Below are 18666 nucleotides of genomic sequence, written 5' to 3' on the forward strand. Positions count from 1 at the left end.
TATTTGTATGCAAAATTAAATTAGCTTACTATTATGCCAAGTAAGTATAACTTCTAAAGCACGTCCATAAGTACACGCATCCATTTTTATTTTATTTATATGTTTTACAGCTTTATACCCACGACCAGTAATTCAATCATTTATAGAAACTCTTAAAAGTATCTTAATAAATTCCCAATATATTTTTTTTTTTAAATTTTACTACCCTGTCTTACCCGGGACTTGAATCCAGAATCCCTTGCAATGTAAGCCGGTGTGCATCCGTGTGATGGCGTACGGACGCATACGTATGTCGGGCAAAACAAAACAAAAAAATAAATCTATCTGTTGGTCACGTGCGCTGAAAACTCAATTATGTCCTTAAAATAAAAGTGGATAGTTTTTTTAAAAAAAAAAACGTCGCGTCAGACCGAACTTATAAATTTTTAAGTAGACGAATAAAAATTCTGAACAGAATAAAACTAACTTTTCTGGTTATACAACAGTAAACAGCGAAAAATAGCTTGCAATGTTAGCTTGACCGATGTCTTTTCTGCACCTGATTTTTTCTTCTCTCCCTCTCACTCATCATACTTCGCTACAAAAAAAAACATGAGTGGTCTTGATTTCGACAGCTGATAAAACGGGCAAGGCAGTGTGAACAACCCTGTTGACCGACCTGGTATTTAACCGCGGTCATTTTTTTCTTTCGCTGCCCCGTCCCCACCCCCAACATTTTGGAACAGGTCCGTCTTCGGAGCTTCGATGGCCTGGTTCTAGGTTGGTACCTTCCCCTTCTTCACGCGGCTTGCTTTGCAATCTCGCTTTCCTCTCTCTCTCCGTCCTTGTTTGCGTGGATTGTCTGCTTGCCCTCCCTCAGAGCTCCTCCCCTCCAACACGCTGGTCGCCTTGTGCTCGTCACTTCCCCTCCGTTTCCCCGCCGTAGGGCAGCCTTCTCCCACCACCGCAGCAAAAGTGGCGGGAGAATGCAGAAGCGTCAGTGCTGCTCAGCTTCTCGTTCAAAGTGACAGCGTGGTTGTCAATGCCGGCTTTTATCTTTCCCGCGCCAAATATTACACGTTGGTGACATTACTCGGATCTCCTCGCGGAACACACAGTGCTTGCATTTGCGATGTGTTGACTAGTGAAAACATTAATTCTCACGTGTAGTTTCGACGAAGTTTTGTTGTTCGCGTGCCCATGCTGTCTCCGACTCCTATGAGTGTTGTGACAGATCATCGCAACAGGGCGCGCATTTTCCAGCACATGGATCAAACCCCTAGAAAGGAGTTACCATTACGAATGAGACTACTCGGAACAGGTAAGGACATGTTTTAAATATAGTGGCATTGTTGAAATATTTATGTGATTGTAGGCTTTACCATAGCTGCGCATTCTCACATGCGTTCAAGACAAAAGGCGGTCGTGAAATACACGTTAAAAATAGTTATTGTGTTGTTAAATAAAATAAAACGTGTTTTTTTAATATTGACTACTAGATGGTGCGTCGTTTTGTGGTATCATGCCATAATGTTCGTTCAGTTGTGTTTGGCAACACGTGGCCGGCCGGCACAACACCGTGGATAGCAAACCGGAAACAAAATGGTTGACTGCTCGCAGCGCTTGCGCGTATGAAGTTATTGCGTTATGTTTCGCCGACGAATTTGCTGTCAATTTGTAAGGCAAAGGCGAGTACGGTTTATTATTTATTAGTGTTAGCGGATTAACATGATAGAAGAGGGTGTACTATTTTTCATTCCGTTAATGTGAAAAGGCGACTAAGATTGTCGTATCAACTTACAAATAATTCTGGTATTCGAATTGGGCAATTCGTTATTTTACAAATTATAAAATAAATTAATTTTGGAATTAATAAAATGGTAGAGCTTAGTGACGTAGAGGTATGCGATGGTTCCTTAATAAGTATTTGTAAGTTTAGTTATATAAAGCATATATTTATTTAATTATTTGTTAAACGGCTTCTTTACAATGCCGCTATTACGCTTTAAAAATATTTAATAAAATTATCTATTGTAGGTTACATTGGCTATTAACAGTAAAGTATAATAAGCATTCTTATTTAAATTTACCATTTAGTGAGTCACGTTTCCTTGTCAGTTAAAGTTACTTTGTGAAAAACGTTATGATTTTTTCTTCATGAAAAATTATATATTTGTTTGGTTATTTACGGATGCAGGCAAATAACGCGTGCATTGTTATCGGGCTGTTTATAACATTAAAAAACACTAGTTTTTGTCATTAACGTACGCAGGATTTCATTTCAGAAAAAGTTTTGTTTGTTGTGGATTCCCGGGCGGGGGGGGGGGGGGGGGGGGGGAAGGGGAAGACAACTTTCGACGCTGTTTGCTTCCTAATTATTTTCTTTTGTTGGAGGAAGTGTTGGTAGTAAGAGTTTTTTTTCTTCAGGATTTCGGGTTAGATGTATTCCCCTCCCCCTCATCTTATCACCTTTCTGCGTAAGCCTCGGGTAACGACTAGCGTTTTTTTGTATATAAGTTACCTATTATTTTTTCAAGTAGGTGTCTGGAAAACCGTACAAAAATATTCAAAATAATTAGCTGCACTAAAAGAATGATATATAAAAAGTGATTTTACCTTGGGATTAAAAAGTAATATTTTCTATATTGTTGCACGTAACCAGTTGTATAGTAGCTGTAGAATGGAGAGTAGTTTTATATTTGTAACATGACTTTATAGTTTATCATGTAAACTGTTACACAGGATACAACGCAGTAGCGCGTTGCCTTGCTATGGGGTTCAGCCAATCTTGAGTTATGACGCTTACAGTCGCTGCGACTTGGAGAGCGGTGCAGTCAGTTTTCCTGGGAAGTATTTGACATAAATCTAATGCCAAACGTTGGTGTATGCTTTGTGGCGTGACCCTTTGCGCTGCGTTTCAATTTATCCAGCTCCCATCCCCGTCATTGGGTGCGGGGCCCCTAACCAACGCTGCTGACTCCCATCATCGGCGAGTAATTATGTATTTCATACTACGTCATATTTTCTTTTCTAACGAAACATTATTTCTCGCCAACAACACATTCTACTATTCTCTGATTGGCGCTTTCCTTAATTTTTAAGGAAAAAAGATAAAATGTAACCATTTCGGTTAAGTCTATTAGTCATATTGTTCGCACACGACCCGTCAAAATTCCTACACGACTATCATAAACCATTCCACTAGTATACATAGTCATGTTAAGTACACGACTAATTCTTAATTTTCAATCTTAAACCCAGCTTAATTTGTATCACTTTATGATTGCAGCAAGTCATATCGAATAAGTCATTTAAATCTTGTGTATATAATTGCTCGACCTTGAAACGCCACAGATGAAACCTTCGCAGTTATGGAACTATGTTAAATCAAGGACAGGATTATTATTATTATTGCTGGGATCTAAGATGATTTGACCTTGAATCTTGTTGAGACAAACTAAATTTTATACAATAATATTAACTAACGATTTGTTTTGTTATTTAATCACTTAAAGCTGGATGTTTAAATGGACTTCTTGAACATCGACAACAGCGGCAATGGGACGCCCACGTCCTGTGAAGTAACGCTGTTTGTTGTGTCCTTCAGTTGTCTGTTGTTAAATGTCTGTTCTTGCTGACATGTTTTGATAGTCCCCAGAGTGCGTTGTCAATTGGGGCGCAGTCTTTCAAACCTCATCCCGGTGGAACAGTAAGGGTCCTTTCACACGATATAATATTTATTAGATTCAATTTAAAAAGTCCAGACGAATATTCAAAGATTGGACTTAATGAAAATTGAAAGTATATTTAGAAATTTCAATTACTTTTCAAATACTTGCGGACTATTTCAGTCGATTTCATCATTTTATTTATACCTCCTAGGTAAAAACTTTCTTGACCATTGCAGTTTATAAAATGTTTTTATAGTTACATGTTTATATAGCTATTTTGTTCATTTTAACAAAAAAAATGCATTTTAAACATTAAAAAAAATTAAACTACATTAAAGTGCCACTAAAGTACGAATTTAATTACAAATAGACCGAAATATACCGTATTAAAAAAATTAAATTTAGAAAATGTTTGAAACAAAATCTATGAAGGTTTCAGAATATTTAGTCCTTTGAACGATAAGGTGCTTATGACATTTTAGTAACGTCACATGTCATTCAAGGGATTGAATTCAATAAAAATTGAATGTGAGTTTGGGCGCGGTTACACGGGAGTCTGAACTACTTCAGGTGAACATGTTCAGCTGTTGAGTGCGGTTACACACAGTCTGAACATGTTTCGTTCGAGGCCATTTCTCATTTAACTTAAACAGGTTGGCAAAGTAGTTCAGATCGACATATCTTCTACATTAGCCTCTGATTGGCTGGTTAGAATATAAACAGTCTTTTGCAGAAATTCTAGATGGAAAGTGTTTCTGGCACAAGTTCGAGTAATATTTTACCGAATGCAACAAAAAAAAAACCAACAGATAATTACATATATTTTTTTAATTTATCCTGACCTTAATTTTCTTAAAACTGAGATAGGTACTCTCGCTCAAAAAAATAATAAAAAATAAGTTTACAAATTTTACTGTGCATGTTTGAATTCCCGATTTGTAAAAAAATATTGAGCAATATGTAAACACATTTCATTTCTGCTGATACTGCTGTATAAACAAGTGAGAAAATCCCGCGTTTTCTGGATGCAATTAAAAAATAGAGATCAACAACACAGTCATTCGTTGACAGTAGACAATCGGTTTTAGAGCTAAACACACTTTTCAGCAACTACCGTGTAACCGCACACTTTCGCGTTTGTAAACGTGTTTACTTAAACATGTTCACCTGAAGTAGTTCAGGGTCCCGTGTAACCGCGCCCTTAAACAGAATTTGATCGTGTGGAAGTGCGTAAGAGTAAAATAAGGGACTACGTTTTCTTTCGTCGATCCCACATTAAAAAAAAAAAGTGTTAGGAACCACTCACGAAGCGTACCAACAGTCACTGACTGCTTCGCTAAGGAAATAGCTACTATACAATATTATTTCATTTTTACCAAAGAGTATGTATGCAGACTTTTGAGACAACCTGTAGTTACCAAAGAGCGATTACCTAATCGATACATTGTATCGCTGTTATTTACAATTCAGATAAGAGAACTGAAAACGCGACTTTGTAAGTTGTAACACTTTCATCGGTTCGCTTTACTGTCTTAAGTGCTCAACATTCATGGACTAGGATTTAAGGCCCCCGCCTAGTCTGTGTGTTGGCTAGGCGGGATTATAAGTGCGACGCTCACTGGTGCTTTTAGCGCGGTATCGCTTCTAAGCGCAAGGCTCTGGACTGGCGCGCAGTCTTCTCGTAGTGCACAGGACAACTATGTGTTTTATTGGTAAAAAATACATTGTATGGCTGAGAAATTAAGATAAAGGTATAATTGAATTTCTTCGAGTGCTTTCGAAATTTTTTTTGGGGGTTTTTAATTCCTCAAAATTGTTCTGAAAACACGTGTTTCAGCATTTTTCATTATTTTAAAAATACAGTTTAAAAACGAAATACAGGGACATAACCACCTCATTACATTGTTAAATGCTTTTCGTAAATAGACACCAATCGGATATTTTAAGAAATTTTCAATTTTTTTTTTTTTAAACCTCTGTACACCGTATGTGTGCCCGGGTATCAGGGGCCTTAACTACTTAGAATGTTTCGAGGCCTCTGAGAAGTACCCTGTTGAATTATATATTTACATGTGCTCATATATATGGTATTACATATATCCGTTGGTTATCGGGAGCAGTTCGCATTTCCAGTTTTTTATTATTTGCAACAGGCAACCGTTGGTTCGAATGTGTTGTGTGTTCCCTATCACAGAGGCGTGTCTGGTAATCATAAAGCTTCGCCGGAAGTGGCATGTTAAATATTCTCACGCCCACTTGACCGATTGTAAGTGACAGTGTTTGTATGCAAATTTTATACAACTCGAGGCCAACCGCATTGCGGGTAACTGAATAGGAATATCTTCCCGAAAGTTACCTAGAATTATTTATTTGAACATATTGCGTTTCGGCTGTGTGCATGCCGACAGTGGTAGTTACACTGATACTAACGTAGTCATATTTAGGGATGTAGGTTGCGTGACCTCCTATCTCAGGAATGTACGCAGAATTTAATTTCATGTTTTTTTTTTTTTTTGGGGGGGGGGGGGGGGGGGGGAGTTAGAACCATTTTCTCCGCTGTTTGATTTAAAATTCTTTGTATTTGTTGGCGGGAATAATAGCGTCCCGCCCCCCCCATTTCTGCTCACGCCATTGCATTCTGTAGTTCTTCTTTTCCATAAACGTTTTACCGACCTTTCGAAGATAGTAGTTATTGCTAGAATTCTGCAAGCCTTGTGGCTACAAAACTGTAGGCTTGGCTCAGTTTTTATCCACTTATTTTTGCGATATCCGTGATTATCAGTATTTTTATATAAGTATAAAAATCATTGTGGCTCTGCGGGGTTGAATATTTTGAATCTGAATTTCCATTCCCAAAACCTGGTGGGAAAATAACCTGTTTCGTAATTCCCACTCGTCAGCTAAGAAAAATGTCAAACTTAGCGCAAGTATGAAGGTAGCTTAGAGACTCGTCCAGATCTAAAAACACTACCTGGGAATTGGAGCAGTTTCCGAGTAAATTATGTTCGAGCGAGTTGGTGGCATGAGAGACGCCAGACTCTATCCAGAACCCCGGTCTGAATCCCTATCCGGACATCCTGATTTTAGTTTTCGTATGGTTTCCCTCAAATCACTCCAAGCAGAGGCGGGTTGGTTCTTACTCTGTATCGTATTGTTCCTTTCCTTGTTTACCATGTATGTATCGTTCAATAGAAACATACATACATGTACATGTATATTGTCAAATATTAAAAAACTTGTATTTTTTCGCGAACTATCCAACTTGCGGTGTATTAAAATGTAATTACAGAAAATTAATTAATTTACCATCCAAGTTGAATCACGAATAAATTTGGAATGGTGTAGTGGAATTAATTTGTGTTGGCGATGTGAAGTGTTGTCGGGAAAGGTTCCGGTGGGTTCTTTCCCCGGGTTTAAACATAGTTTAGTTACGAACCTACACGGAGGTATCTGGGTTCGGTTTCCTGCGGGGTCGAACCCCCCATTTTTCGCAAGCAGATAAGCGTGGCGGACGATGCCGTGAGCCGATGGGTTTTCTCGGGGTCCTCCTTTTCCCCATCCCATGCAACAGCGTAGGTCACGAAAGTCGAGAAATTGAAGTACTGATCACGAAATAAACAGCAAAGGTGGTGGAAGTTAAAAAACTTTGCTAACTTGATTTTTTCAAAATACCTCACTTGAATTTATAGTCGCATATTATGCATATGTAGGTGGAGACTTTGCACTTAACTCACAAGGAAATTATCTCTGAAAAGGTTTAAGTTTTATAACATAAAAATTGGCTCGTTTCAAAGAAAAATAAAGTTTGGTTTTTCATAACCTAACTAAAAATTAGTTTATTTGGGAGGGGCCCTGGTTAGTGAGGGACCTAGGTGCGTCTCAGGCCAAAGTGTATACACCTAGTCATGCTGGGATTAGTCATGCAGGGAGAGGGTCGCATGCATCGTGTGCTTTGTTTGTGTATCGGACAGCCATGGTAGCGATTTATCCCCTATCTCCTCTTAATTCTAGACTTCAACTAGATAGGTTGGGCCCAGGTGAAAACTGCATGGTCGTGCGGAACAGACATTCGGGGTGCAATTTGCATGCATTAGGTATAGGAAAATACAGGAAACAAAGGATCGCCTGAATGTGAGTTAAGTCAGAGTATCAATTTCTTATTACTTTAATTTATTTAAGTATATAAACTACCAATGTAATATAAAAAATGCGTTAAAATATTGGAAGGTCCTAAAATTGATTCCACAGGTATTTGTAGACACTGAATTTATTACGCCGATTGTTATCTCAACACGCCTCCATTGTTACTGGCGGCTATATATCTGAAAGACTTCACTGCCATCTGTGAATCTACAAATGAGGTAACGTGATTGAAAGTGCGTGACGATGGAATGTATTGGAAAAATCTGTATCAAGGTTTTTTTTTTACGGAGGCTTTAGATAACTATCAATCTCGCATCGTAAGAGTATAAATAATAATCACTTCAACACTTATTGCCAGGATACTCGTTATAATTTCAAAATGCTGAATGTTTGTTTTTCGTTTTAAAAACTAGCATTTCTTTACATTATGATTAAATTGTAACAGCTAATTTCATTTTCTTCAGTTATTATAGAAGTGATCGGTGGTAAAACATGCCGTAAAAAAACGCACATTTAACAGACAATTAGATTAAATAATTAATTTTCTTTATTACTATATTAATTAATTCTTAAATTTGATTCCCTGCAGAAAAAACAAACATTTAAATTATTATTTAGTAATTATAACTGTTAACGCGCTCTTCGAATCGACAAAAGAACTAGCTAGCTACAGTAGAGGCATCTATCGATTTAAAACACTACTTGGGTACATATCGGGCTATTTGAGTTGCCGCCCGCTGGTTACTAAATCCCCTAATCCACTGCATGCACCTCCTTCAGTGTGTGGACTGCGGCCGCCGGCGGTTTGCACAACGCGGCGTAACTCCGCGCCCGTGTTGCGTAACGGCGCCGTCGGCCGCACGCGGCGCCAGCGTCGCGGGCCCTCGGAAGTGTGAAGGGGGGGGGGGGGGGGGGGTTTGCAAGGTCGCGCGTTCGCGCCTCCCGCGCCGGCAGGCCTAGTGTGGCAACCCTCGCTGTAGGGATTGAGGGTTCTCGTTGAAAGGATGAGTTGAATTTCTTACATTCAGAAGAAAAAAATGTGGGCTCAATGGAAACCTTTTAATTAGGCCAATATCTAAAGAAACCAAGAGCGGATCCTAGATAATGGTCAGGGCAGGACGGAATTAAATTTTATAATACAGTTATAATACATTTATGATTGAAGTATTTAGGACATTCTATTTTGTTTTAAAAAGCCCTGTTATCTATATCACTGTAGTGAAATCATACTCACGTAAGTTTGGTGAAATATGATAGGGAATTAGGAGAAAATATAAAACTTGTTCGAGAGAGCGGGGCATGCCGCTATCCCCCCCCCCCCCCCGACCCAACAGTGTCAGAAACCTACTGTCGAATGTTTTTGGTTGACTGTTTGTATAAATAAAATGGTTGACTGGAGTTAAGCTTAATCTTCAAATATATCGTGCAATCGAAATCATATACGATGGAAAGTTGTATTTAGTAGTGATTGATTGAAAAAAATCACAAGAGAGTACGAAAGCTATTTCTCTGCTTTGTGTATACGTTTTAATTCATTTTTATTGTTTTTTGAGTAAAATATTTTTGAAGTTATTTTTTAAAATACCTAGTAACACTTGAGTAGGACTCATCAAGTTACGAATACGCGGTGTAACCTGGCGCACTGTATCGTGCATTGAGAGCTTTTGTCCCAACCATGAAAATTTGTCACTTGATATTGACCCAGTGCATTTGTATCTTATAGCGGTAAAAAAAGCACTTGCGCGGATTTTTACAGCTTTTAGATAACTCAGCGAATATCTGGTGTAAAATCTGGGACGAAACCTGAAATGCAAGAGCGTTATCGAGATAAACTTACAGGAATAGCCGCTTGTGCATTCTCGCCAGTGGCGGATAAAATAACTTGTTTCGGGAGGGGAATTTTATACTCAAAAAAATTACCTAAACAAAAGAGGGTTTGGACAGTTACATTATTACCATTCTCAACACGCATCACTACCTTTGAAGTATGTGATTTCAGGTGTTGTAACAGCTCACCTTGCATTACCCAAAATAACGTACCGCCATCACTGAGATCACGCATTTTCCATAACTTCAGGGGTGGGGGGTGGTGATACATGCCCCCTGTCCGCCACTGATTTCCGCTTATGAATGCAAGCTTTCATTATGGTTTTAACTTCTGGTCGACACTGAGGCCACTGGAGGGTGATGAAAGGAGAAACGGTGAAATGGAGCAGTGACAGGAGACTTACGACGTTACTCTGCCGGTCGCCTCCGGTGGAAGGCGAGTTGTAGACCACTGGACCACCGCTGTCTGTTGTTTGTCGACGTCCTCGAGTGGTCAGGCACCTGGGGAGAGGCTGTCTCTCACGTCGTGGCCGAAATATTTGTGTGAGCGACAGCAACAGTTTGAGCCGCAGTGTGACATAAAGCGCGCCGGGGTCTTAGGGGAGGGAAAATTTATTGAGGCCATGTGCTCAAGGACAAATATATACAGCATGTGTGAGTGACTAAGTAAACTACGGCTCAAATAAAAGTAGTAATAAAATTGATATTTAGTGAGTGAATTATTTAAGTGGTAGTCTGGTTACTTGTTTTGCTTATAGAATTTTGCCCCTGGACAGAACCAGTAGTCCCGCCGACCATCAAGACGGTTGCGTTTTGCTGCGTGGAGTTGACTTATTGGTAATAGTTTCTGGGTTTCAGCTGTCGCGAGGGGTTTATGGGGGGGGGGGGAATTAACTAGTAGAAAATGATTTACACGGTGCTGCTTCTACCGCCGGTCGCCGGCTTCTTCTATCGCTCACCTAGAGCGAATCACTGGCGAATAAAGACTCTAGCGTTGAACCGCTTTTACGGTCCTACTAAAATTGTAAGAAGATTTTTTCCTTCCTAACGAAAAGTTTTGTATCAGAGGAGGTCCGGGTCACGGAAGACTAAGGTTGGCGTCGCACTTCGCGTTTCTGGCGCTGCGGCTACGACTGCAGCGTTTAGGCTGAATAGTCTTTCCCAAGTAAATTTTACAAAATCGAATATGTAAACAATTGATTTGGAAGAAATCGCCGAATATAAATGGCAACCGCTCCGGTTCAAAATGTGAAACCGGCCTAAGTACATCTTGACAGCGTTAAAAAGTTAGGTGGAGGTAATTAGTTCCGAGCGAGATGACTTCACAGGATGATGTGCTACGAGCCGCTGTTGTACTGGGTGCTAGAATTCATCAAAATAAATCTCGCGATTCTGTGACGATGGAAAAAAAAAACTTGTGTTTGACGGCATTCCTAGTTAAAAAAACGAGAAACAAGATGATAAACTGTATTTGGCTGTACGTCTCGCAAATGCACACATCACCGCGCTGCTCAACAGACATCCTCTGCTCCCATCCGCTTCCTGACACAGCACTTCTGTAAGACTTGGTAAGCCCACTGCTTGGCTCAAGGTCACAGAAAGGTTGCGTCCTTCAACGAACAGTTTAGGGGTGGGGGATAAACAGTAATTATCTCAAGGGGCGGCTGGGGGATCGATTTTGAAGACCTAGGGACCCGCTTTGTACTCAGTTGCACGAGATCTGAGAACTGCTTTGAGAAAAATACTGCTCGTAACTCCTGGTACCTTTACAGAAAATTTGCGTTTGACATCCTGTGAAAACTTTAGAAAACTTAGAAATTTTGCTTTATTTACTATTTACCTATTTGTGTTATGTGCAAACTGAAATAAGATTTGTGATGATGACGTGTTTGTGTATGAATTACCAGCTGCCGCCTGTTTATACATGACGTGCGTTTAAGGGCGACACAGGTTCGGACATCAGATGCTTCTTCGCCTTTACGTGCAAACCCCCCACCCTCCTGTAATTTTTGTAGCGAAACAGTAAATATGGATGTTTCCCGTATTCGGCGTTACTAAAAGTATTGCATTTCAAACACCCGTTTTAGCACTTTTAGTATATTTTATTGTTCATTACAATGCATGCATTTAAACTGTAAAGATGATCAAGTGTAAATTTTATTGAATTCTATTCGTAAGCAGATGCATTTCAAAGATCTTGAACATTTTGCGAACGACCTTTTGCATTTTTTACCCTATAGAGCCTAGCATTTGTTGGTATAAAAACATTCTGTTTATGATTGCTTATAAATAAAACACGTTTTGCAAAAAGAAATCAATTTTGTATAACTGCTAATCACCTTAATAACTTATATTATAAATGATATAGTTCCGCGATGTATTTTCTCAATTATACTTAAAAATTAGGTCTGTTAGCACTAGGTATAAAAAATGTAACTACGTGACATGATAATAATTTTATAATTACTTTCAGCATTGATTTTAATTGTATTGAAAGTGATATTGGACGTGCATTGCAAGGCTGGGAGTGTAAGGGGAAAAAAGGGTACGGGGGGAGGGGGGCAGCAAACTGGATGCTGCGTCGAATCTGAACGTTCTCTTACATTTAATATTATTTATTAATTGGATAGTTTTGTACTTGGGGAATTTTTTTTGTATGTGTAACCTGACCTGTCAATTAAATAAAAAAAAAGGGGGGGGCGGGCAGAGGAGGTGTAGATGAGCGAAGTGAGCAGTGTCTGGGGGCGCTGTGCGGGGGCGGCGGCCTGGGAGCGTGGACCCCCCCGCGGCCCGGAGGAATGTCGGTGATCCAGTTCGCGGGTGATTGGCCTCGGCCCGCCCCGCCTCGCCTCTTGGGCGGCGGGTGGGGAGGGGTGAGGGGCGGCGTATTCGGGGCCCATGTCACCTGCGACCACGCCCGTCGCCTGCCGCCTCCATCCATGTCCACTTGTGCAGGAAGTGGCACGCGACCTTCCTTGCACGTGCTCGAAGATCACTCGTGGTTCTAAGCCCCACATCGTCTTCTCTAAAAAAACGTATAATCAACTGTAAGCCTCAACAGTTGTGCCTGCAAGATAAAATAATAAACTTACCTCTAAGTAATAACCCCGGTGATGCCTTTTTTTCCTTACAACTTCCAGTGGTAAATCGTGATGTCGCACCTGATCCGCCAGCGAGTTGCTTCCTAGGCGTCCAGACGTTCGTGCTAGACGGTTCTATCATCTCACCGGCGTTTCTTAAATTTGCGAGGATCGTGTCGAGGTTTGCGACTTCGAAACTCAAACCCAGTGCTGCCCGCACACCTGTGCCTGAGGCCCTGCTTGGAAGGGAAGTGGCGGCGAAGAGTGAAACTAACCACGTCCGCGAGCAGGCAGTAGCCGGTATTCTCGTCCCTGCCGCCTGGACTTTTTGAAAAGTCAACGCCCGGGATTCGAACGCGGGATCCCCCTCGCGCCTAAGTTAAGTTGGTGCTCCCCACCAAGTGCGCAGTGGAGGTCCGGCATCACTGCATTCCAGACTGGGCTGAAACAAGCTAAACTATAACGTGGTATCGTCGTATCGCGACACCCCACTGTTGCCAAGTGATTCGTTTTAAAGAATCGTGAAGATCAGCGCAGATCTCGTTCAGGCAGGAGAGCCGTAGCGAGGATTTTGAAGAGGTGCGGATCCAGTACATCCATTATATAATTTTTATTTTAGTAAGTTTTCTTTGTAATTGTGTTTTGAAAGAAAATTGTCTTGCTAAAATCGTAGGGTACACTAGACGTTTTAGAAGTCCAAGATTTACACATAGAAATTTAAGTAATGATTTTACCAGAGAAAAGAAAAAAAATGATTATTTTAATTGTGGTATTTATTTGATTTTAATACTTTCAATTTGTTGACCTTTTTGTAAAAGCAAGTCATAAATGTATTAAGTCATATATTAATTTTATTTAATACACGAAGCACACATTTCAGTATTGTGTGAAATACATGATAAATAACACGTGTAAAAAAAAACTTACTGCCGCTTCTGTGTATCGGACATGTTGGGCTTGACGAGGGAGGGAAGACATTATTGCATCCAACTAATAATTACAATAATCCCTTCAAATTAATTTATCTGTAACCTTATATAGCCAATTTGCAATAAATTTCTTATTATCTTCACCATATTCAAACAAGCTTGGTAGCTCTGTGGTCTCGAACCCGCGCCCAAATTTACAAACCCGTTTGCTGGCCTCGAATCCTCTTGTAAGAAGATGCAGTTGTGCTCCATTACTGTCTCACACTTCACCTGACACTCGTTTACTGTTTTGAGGTGTATGTGGTGAGCAAAAAGGTGGCTGGCTGGTAGGGCTATGTAATTGACCTTTTCCCAAGACCTTGTTCCCGTTTTTCTGTATAGAAGACACGATTGTGCATACGCTTCTGTATTATATATTATATAATCAGACGTATCCCCTTGCTACGCCCCTGCAGACAGCGAACAGACCACCCAAATGGAGCGCCTCGCCGACACACTTGTGGACGGGAAGCCGGCCTCTCGGCCCTGTTCCAGAGCCCCGGTCCGGCAGCGGTGCGAAGACGGCGGTGTGTTGGGGGCGCGTCAACACGGATCATCAGCGACTGAATTAACGGCGGCGAAAATACACTATATCTGCTGCAGCGTCTGGCCGCCAGCCAAGGTTCAAGCTGTTTTTCCGCTTTTGAGAAACAAGAGAGCGAGGGAACGATAAAGGCCATACCAGCGCGCGCATCAAGTGCCCCGTCGCCTCTCTCTACACGCAAGGCAGTTTAGTCGTGATGCGTGCAGTACAGGATATTTCCTTCTTTAAATTGGTGACCGTGTAATTAAAACTGCACGCGACAAACTGGAACTGTTCACTAGTTATAAAATTTGTTTGTATTGATGCAAGATAGATTGAACGTAACATTTTCTATTTTTTTAATTGTTTTTTTTGCCGCGCCTTGATTAACTCAAATAAAAAAAAAATATCTTTTTTCGCAATTCAACGCTTGTTATCAAATTAAACTCGTTATTAATGAATAATGATAAGCATCAATGCCTCGGAAAGGGATTCACAGCGAAGTGCGCCACGGAGGTGAGACTAAGTCTTTCATGTAGGCCAGGGTTACCAACCTTCAGTACTAAGGATCAATTACAACACATATAGGCCTATATCAGGCAAAATTATATCTTTTTAGTATCAATAAGTATTTGTCTTAGTTAAAAGCCCTTTTGGAGTTGCTTGGCTTCTGGGTTGTAGCTGCGTCGAAGGCGAAGATGTCACCGACGTTTCAGTCGAGGTTGCAGTCCCCATCGTCAGGGAACAGTTACCTACCTACTAACGTCCACCGAAACGTCGGTGATATCTTGGCCTACGAACGCGGCTACAACCCAGAAACCAAACAACTCCAGACAACGGTCGCGAAAGCCTGAGATCTTTATTATTTATGCCATTTCGGGTTTTGTTGTTTTAAGAGTAAAATATCAGCTCTTATCTGTAGAAATTGAAAATTATAGTTGACAATGAGTAATTTTGTAAGACAGTCGAGTAGCGATTAGCAGCTCGCGCTGGTAAGTCGTCACGCGCTGTCCTGTCCCCGCCCGGCGCGGCTATCCGGGTCGCCGAGGCGGAGATCATCGGAGCTGATTGTACCGTCGCGTCGTGAGCCACTTTCTCGCGCACGTGTTTGTACCTGCGCCGCTGAGGGCGCTGCCCAGCGGAGTGCAGCGGCGAAGTGTCACGGCCGCGTTGCTGTTTCCAACCTGCCGTAGCGTTGTCAGATTACGAGTTTCACTTGGTTTCACCTCCTAGAGATCACGTTTGGTTTTTCGCAACTGTTGCTTTGTCTAACTATTTGCATACGGAAACAAGGCAGGCGTGTGATAGCCACGGAAATGTTCTGCGACCCGTGCGTGTCATTGTGATGTAGTGATAAAAGTTTGGACAATCAGAATTTTAATGAGCTTATGAAGGTCTGCTCTGTTTTGTTGGTAGACCAAGCAGAGTTCGAAAGCCAATCTTGATAAAACCATACACAAGTAAAACGTAACTTGCCCTTTCCGGGATTCGAAGTCGGAACCTTTGCGCATTGACCAGCTAAGGCACGGTGGATGACTCAACTGCCACAAGGCTGAAAGCTCAGGCTTTTTTTTTGGTAGAGTAGTTCGTCTGTGTATAGGAATACACTATTTCCGGATCACGGAAACAAAGTAAAAATGTGTAACTCGACACTTCGCCCTGTAACGCTAATTCGCCTCTCATTAGATATAATTTCTGTAAAAAGACGCGCGAATTTTTACACCCATTTTGTAACTTTGTAAATATCTGTTGCAAATATTGTGACGGAACAACAAATGGAAGAGGGATGTAGTGTTAAATTAACAGAAATAGTCCTTAACTAATAGTAATGATGAGAAAAGTGGGGGGGGGGGGGGGGAACAAAAAAAAAAAACAAATTGGTGTGCGAGACTTCATCTGAACGTCTCATTAGCAGCGATATAGTTGGGGACTGTTTTTACATCATTCGAGACATTGGGAAGAAATCGTTCGTGGCTTGTGGCAAGGAGATAGTATAGGCATATTCCTGGATTGGTTTCGAAAAGACGTTTTAAAAAGGCGTTTTCATCATTATACTTTATTGTGCTTCGAATTTAATGGCGTAATAGCAACGAAAAAAAAAGTATATGTCTAACCCTTGATTAAGATGCTCTTCATATCGAATTGGCAGTCAAGAAACATCGCCGTGTTTAAAATCGTTCGTCTAGCCTGTCGTGTCCCTTGTTCTTTCCAGCAGCCGAGTAAACCGTTGTCTAACCACGCCACCGGATAACAGCGAGGAAACGCCAACGAATTTTGCATGTCTCAAGGCAACCAGCCCTTCGCTTCAGGACGCATTGCAATTAGTTACGGCAGGGTCAGCCAGGGCTGTTGTGAGTTTTTTTGTTTGGGTTGGCAACAGTAGTTGCATCCGTCCGTCCTGTGGGAACGTGAATATCGTTTACGGTCCGGCAGGTTTGCAGGGTGCCTACGTTCTGTAAAGTCAAGTAATTTACTTGAAATCCTGGGAAAATGGGAATTCGATAGTGATACTAAAGTCAGGGGAAAATATGCTCCAGTCTGCCATTACCCAGATCTTGAAAGCTTTTTTTTCTTTTTTTTTTTCAGATGGCGTTTTAGTGCACAATGAAACAGTCCATAATATGCCATGTGTAATGTACTATTTGAAATTAAGCGGAGAGAGAAATTTAAATAGGCCAGATGTGGAAATTGTGTTTGCTGGATTTTCTTTATTTCTTCCAAGAAATTTTAAGAAATAGGTAGGCGAATTATTAAAATAAAAAAAGTGAAGTTATGAATTTTAGTCTGCGAAAAGTCAGGGAAATTTTATTTCAGATTTGTGTGGACTGGCAGGTTTGAAAACGTATGTGTAGATGTTTGCGTAAGGAATACATTGACCAATAAAATACGTCCACAAATTTTTTTTCTTGCTTGAGCTAACGAGTAAGTCAGCATTTCTAACTTTGTTAATTTCTTATTAGAGAATTATAAAAAATATATATAATTATTTATTGACATGAAGTTAGTAGCAGAGAAGTATTGACTAGATAATTTTCAATTCTGTTTTTCTACTCACGGCCAGGTCTTTTGTTTTTAATAAAAAATAAACAGTGATTGCAACTGCTAACTATGCAAGAAATGTGCAACGCTTTTTTTGTTTAATTCACGAGGATTATTTCGTTTGAAAAATTAAACCAGGTGGTATAAACTGTTTACCCAACTGCAGTTTGCATGCACTCTCAGACAGCTGCAATTGCAGCTGTTTTTCGCCAACTGTACACCTGCGTTGTTTTTTCAAGAGTCTGCAGGTACCTTGGATATTCAGATATAATTGGTTAACGATTAACTGACTTCCTTTATATGCATATAACTGATAAACAAGTGTGCTAACTTGTAAGTCGTCGGGAAAGGTCAAATTTAACCACAAACGGACACTTATTTTATTTTGTGTTTACGGGAACGTTATTAGTTGCATTATTTTTGATTAGCTAAAAACTTTTTATGGCAACTAAAAAATTATGCGTGGTTGAGAATTGACATCTAAGATGTAAGTTTTAAATATAAATATAACTTAAATGAAAAAGTTATTTTTCAAAGTTTATTCGTCCAGATTTTATAGAATTCCGTATTAACGGAGTGGCGTTTTGAGTATAATTGCAACATATACTTTGGAATAATTTTTTACAGTGTTGAATTATCTTGATAACAATGAAAAAAACATTGCTGCCATGTGCTGTGAAATTTTTTTGTAATTGAAACTGAGCTTTCGATTTTTAACAATCATACTTTGCGACTACGCAGTGTTTTAAATTTTTTAAACAAAAGATAAAAGCATTTTAACATAGTGTTTTGGTTGTTCCGTATTGCAAATTAATCTTAAACACATGTGGTGAATCTTCCCAGCAACGAACAACAAAAAATTAATTACTTGAGAAAATTTATAGACTTTCAGGTTGTTAGGTTGCTTATAAATACAGCTCAGTTCGCTGATTACCAAAGTTAGTTATAGCATTGAGTTGCGACTCTTTATCATCCTTGCTTTGTGGGTCTCGCGGCCGGCGCGAAGCTGGTTCCTCCTGCCCCTCCTGTTTTCCTGCTCCTCCTGTTCCTGCTATGTGGGTCACCGGTCGGATGCGCTCGACGCCCACGTGTGCTCTCGAGCTGATCTCCCGATCAGTCCCGAACGACGCTCATCTTCGCCGTCGGAACAAATTTTTAAATGTCGTTGACCTAATCCAAACCACCTTCAGTTTTTTGGCCAGTTGCACCATTCTGCTCTTCGATCCGAGATCCAGTGATCTTATCCCAAGAATGATCAAGGATCATTCTTCCTCCGAACGTTGCGCCAACACATTCTGGGACTGCATGATCTTCGTTCGCTTGAATTCTAGCTCATGCATTTCCAATCTGCGACAACAGGCCGCAGCAGTGTCGAAGAAATGTTAGGTGCATTTCTATTGGCTGGCTGGAACGATATGCAGTCGCTACAATTAAGA

General features: G+C 40.4%; 1 protein-coding gene across 1 annotated transcript in view; it reads left to right on the forward strand.

Moving 5' to 3' along the window:
- The first annotated feature begins 971 nt into the window (after positions 1–971).
- LOC134530509 (homeobox protein TGIF2-like) overlaps positions 972–18666 on the forward strand; it is a 93601-nt gene continuing 75906 nt past the window's right edge. Inside the window, exon 1 of the mRNA XM_063365378.1 lies at positions 972–1300. Within this exon, the coding sequence (XP_063221448.1) occupies positions 1180–1300 (121 nt within the window). The 5' untranslated portion in view covers positions 972–1179. The remainder of the gene's footprint in view (positions 1301–18666) is intronic.

The sequence above is a fragment of the Bacillus rossius genome, chromosome 3, assembly GCF_032445375.1.
Source record: "Bacillus rossius redtenbacheri isolate Brsri chromosome 3, Brsri_v3, whole genome shotgun sequence".
Classification (NCBI taxonomy): Eukaryota; Metazoa; Arthropoda; class Insecta; order Phasmatodea; family Bacillidae; genus Bacillus; species Bacillus rossius.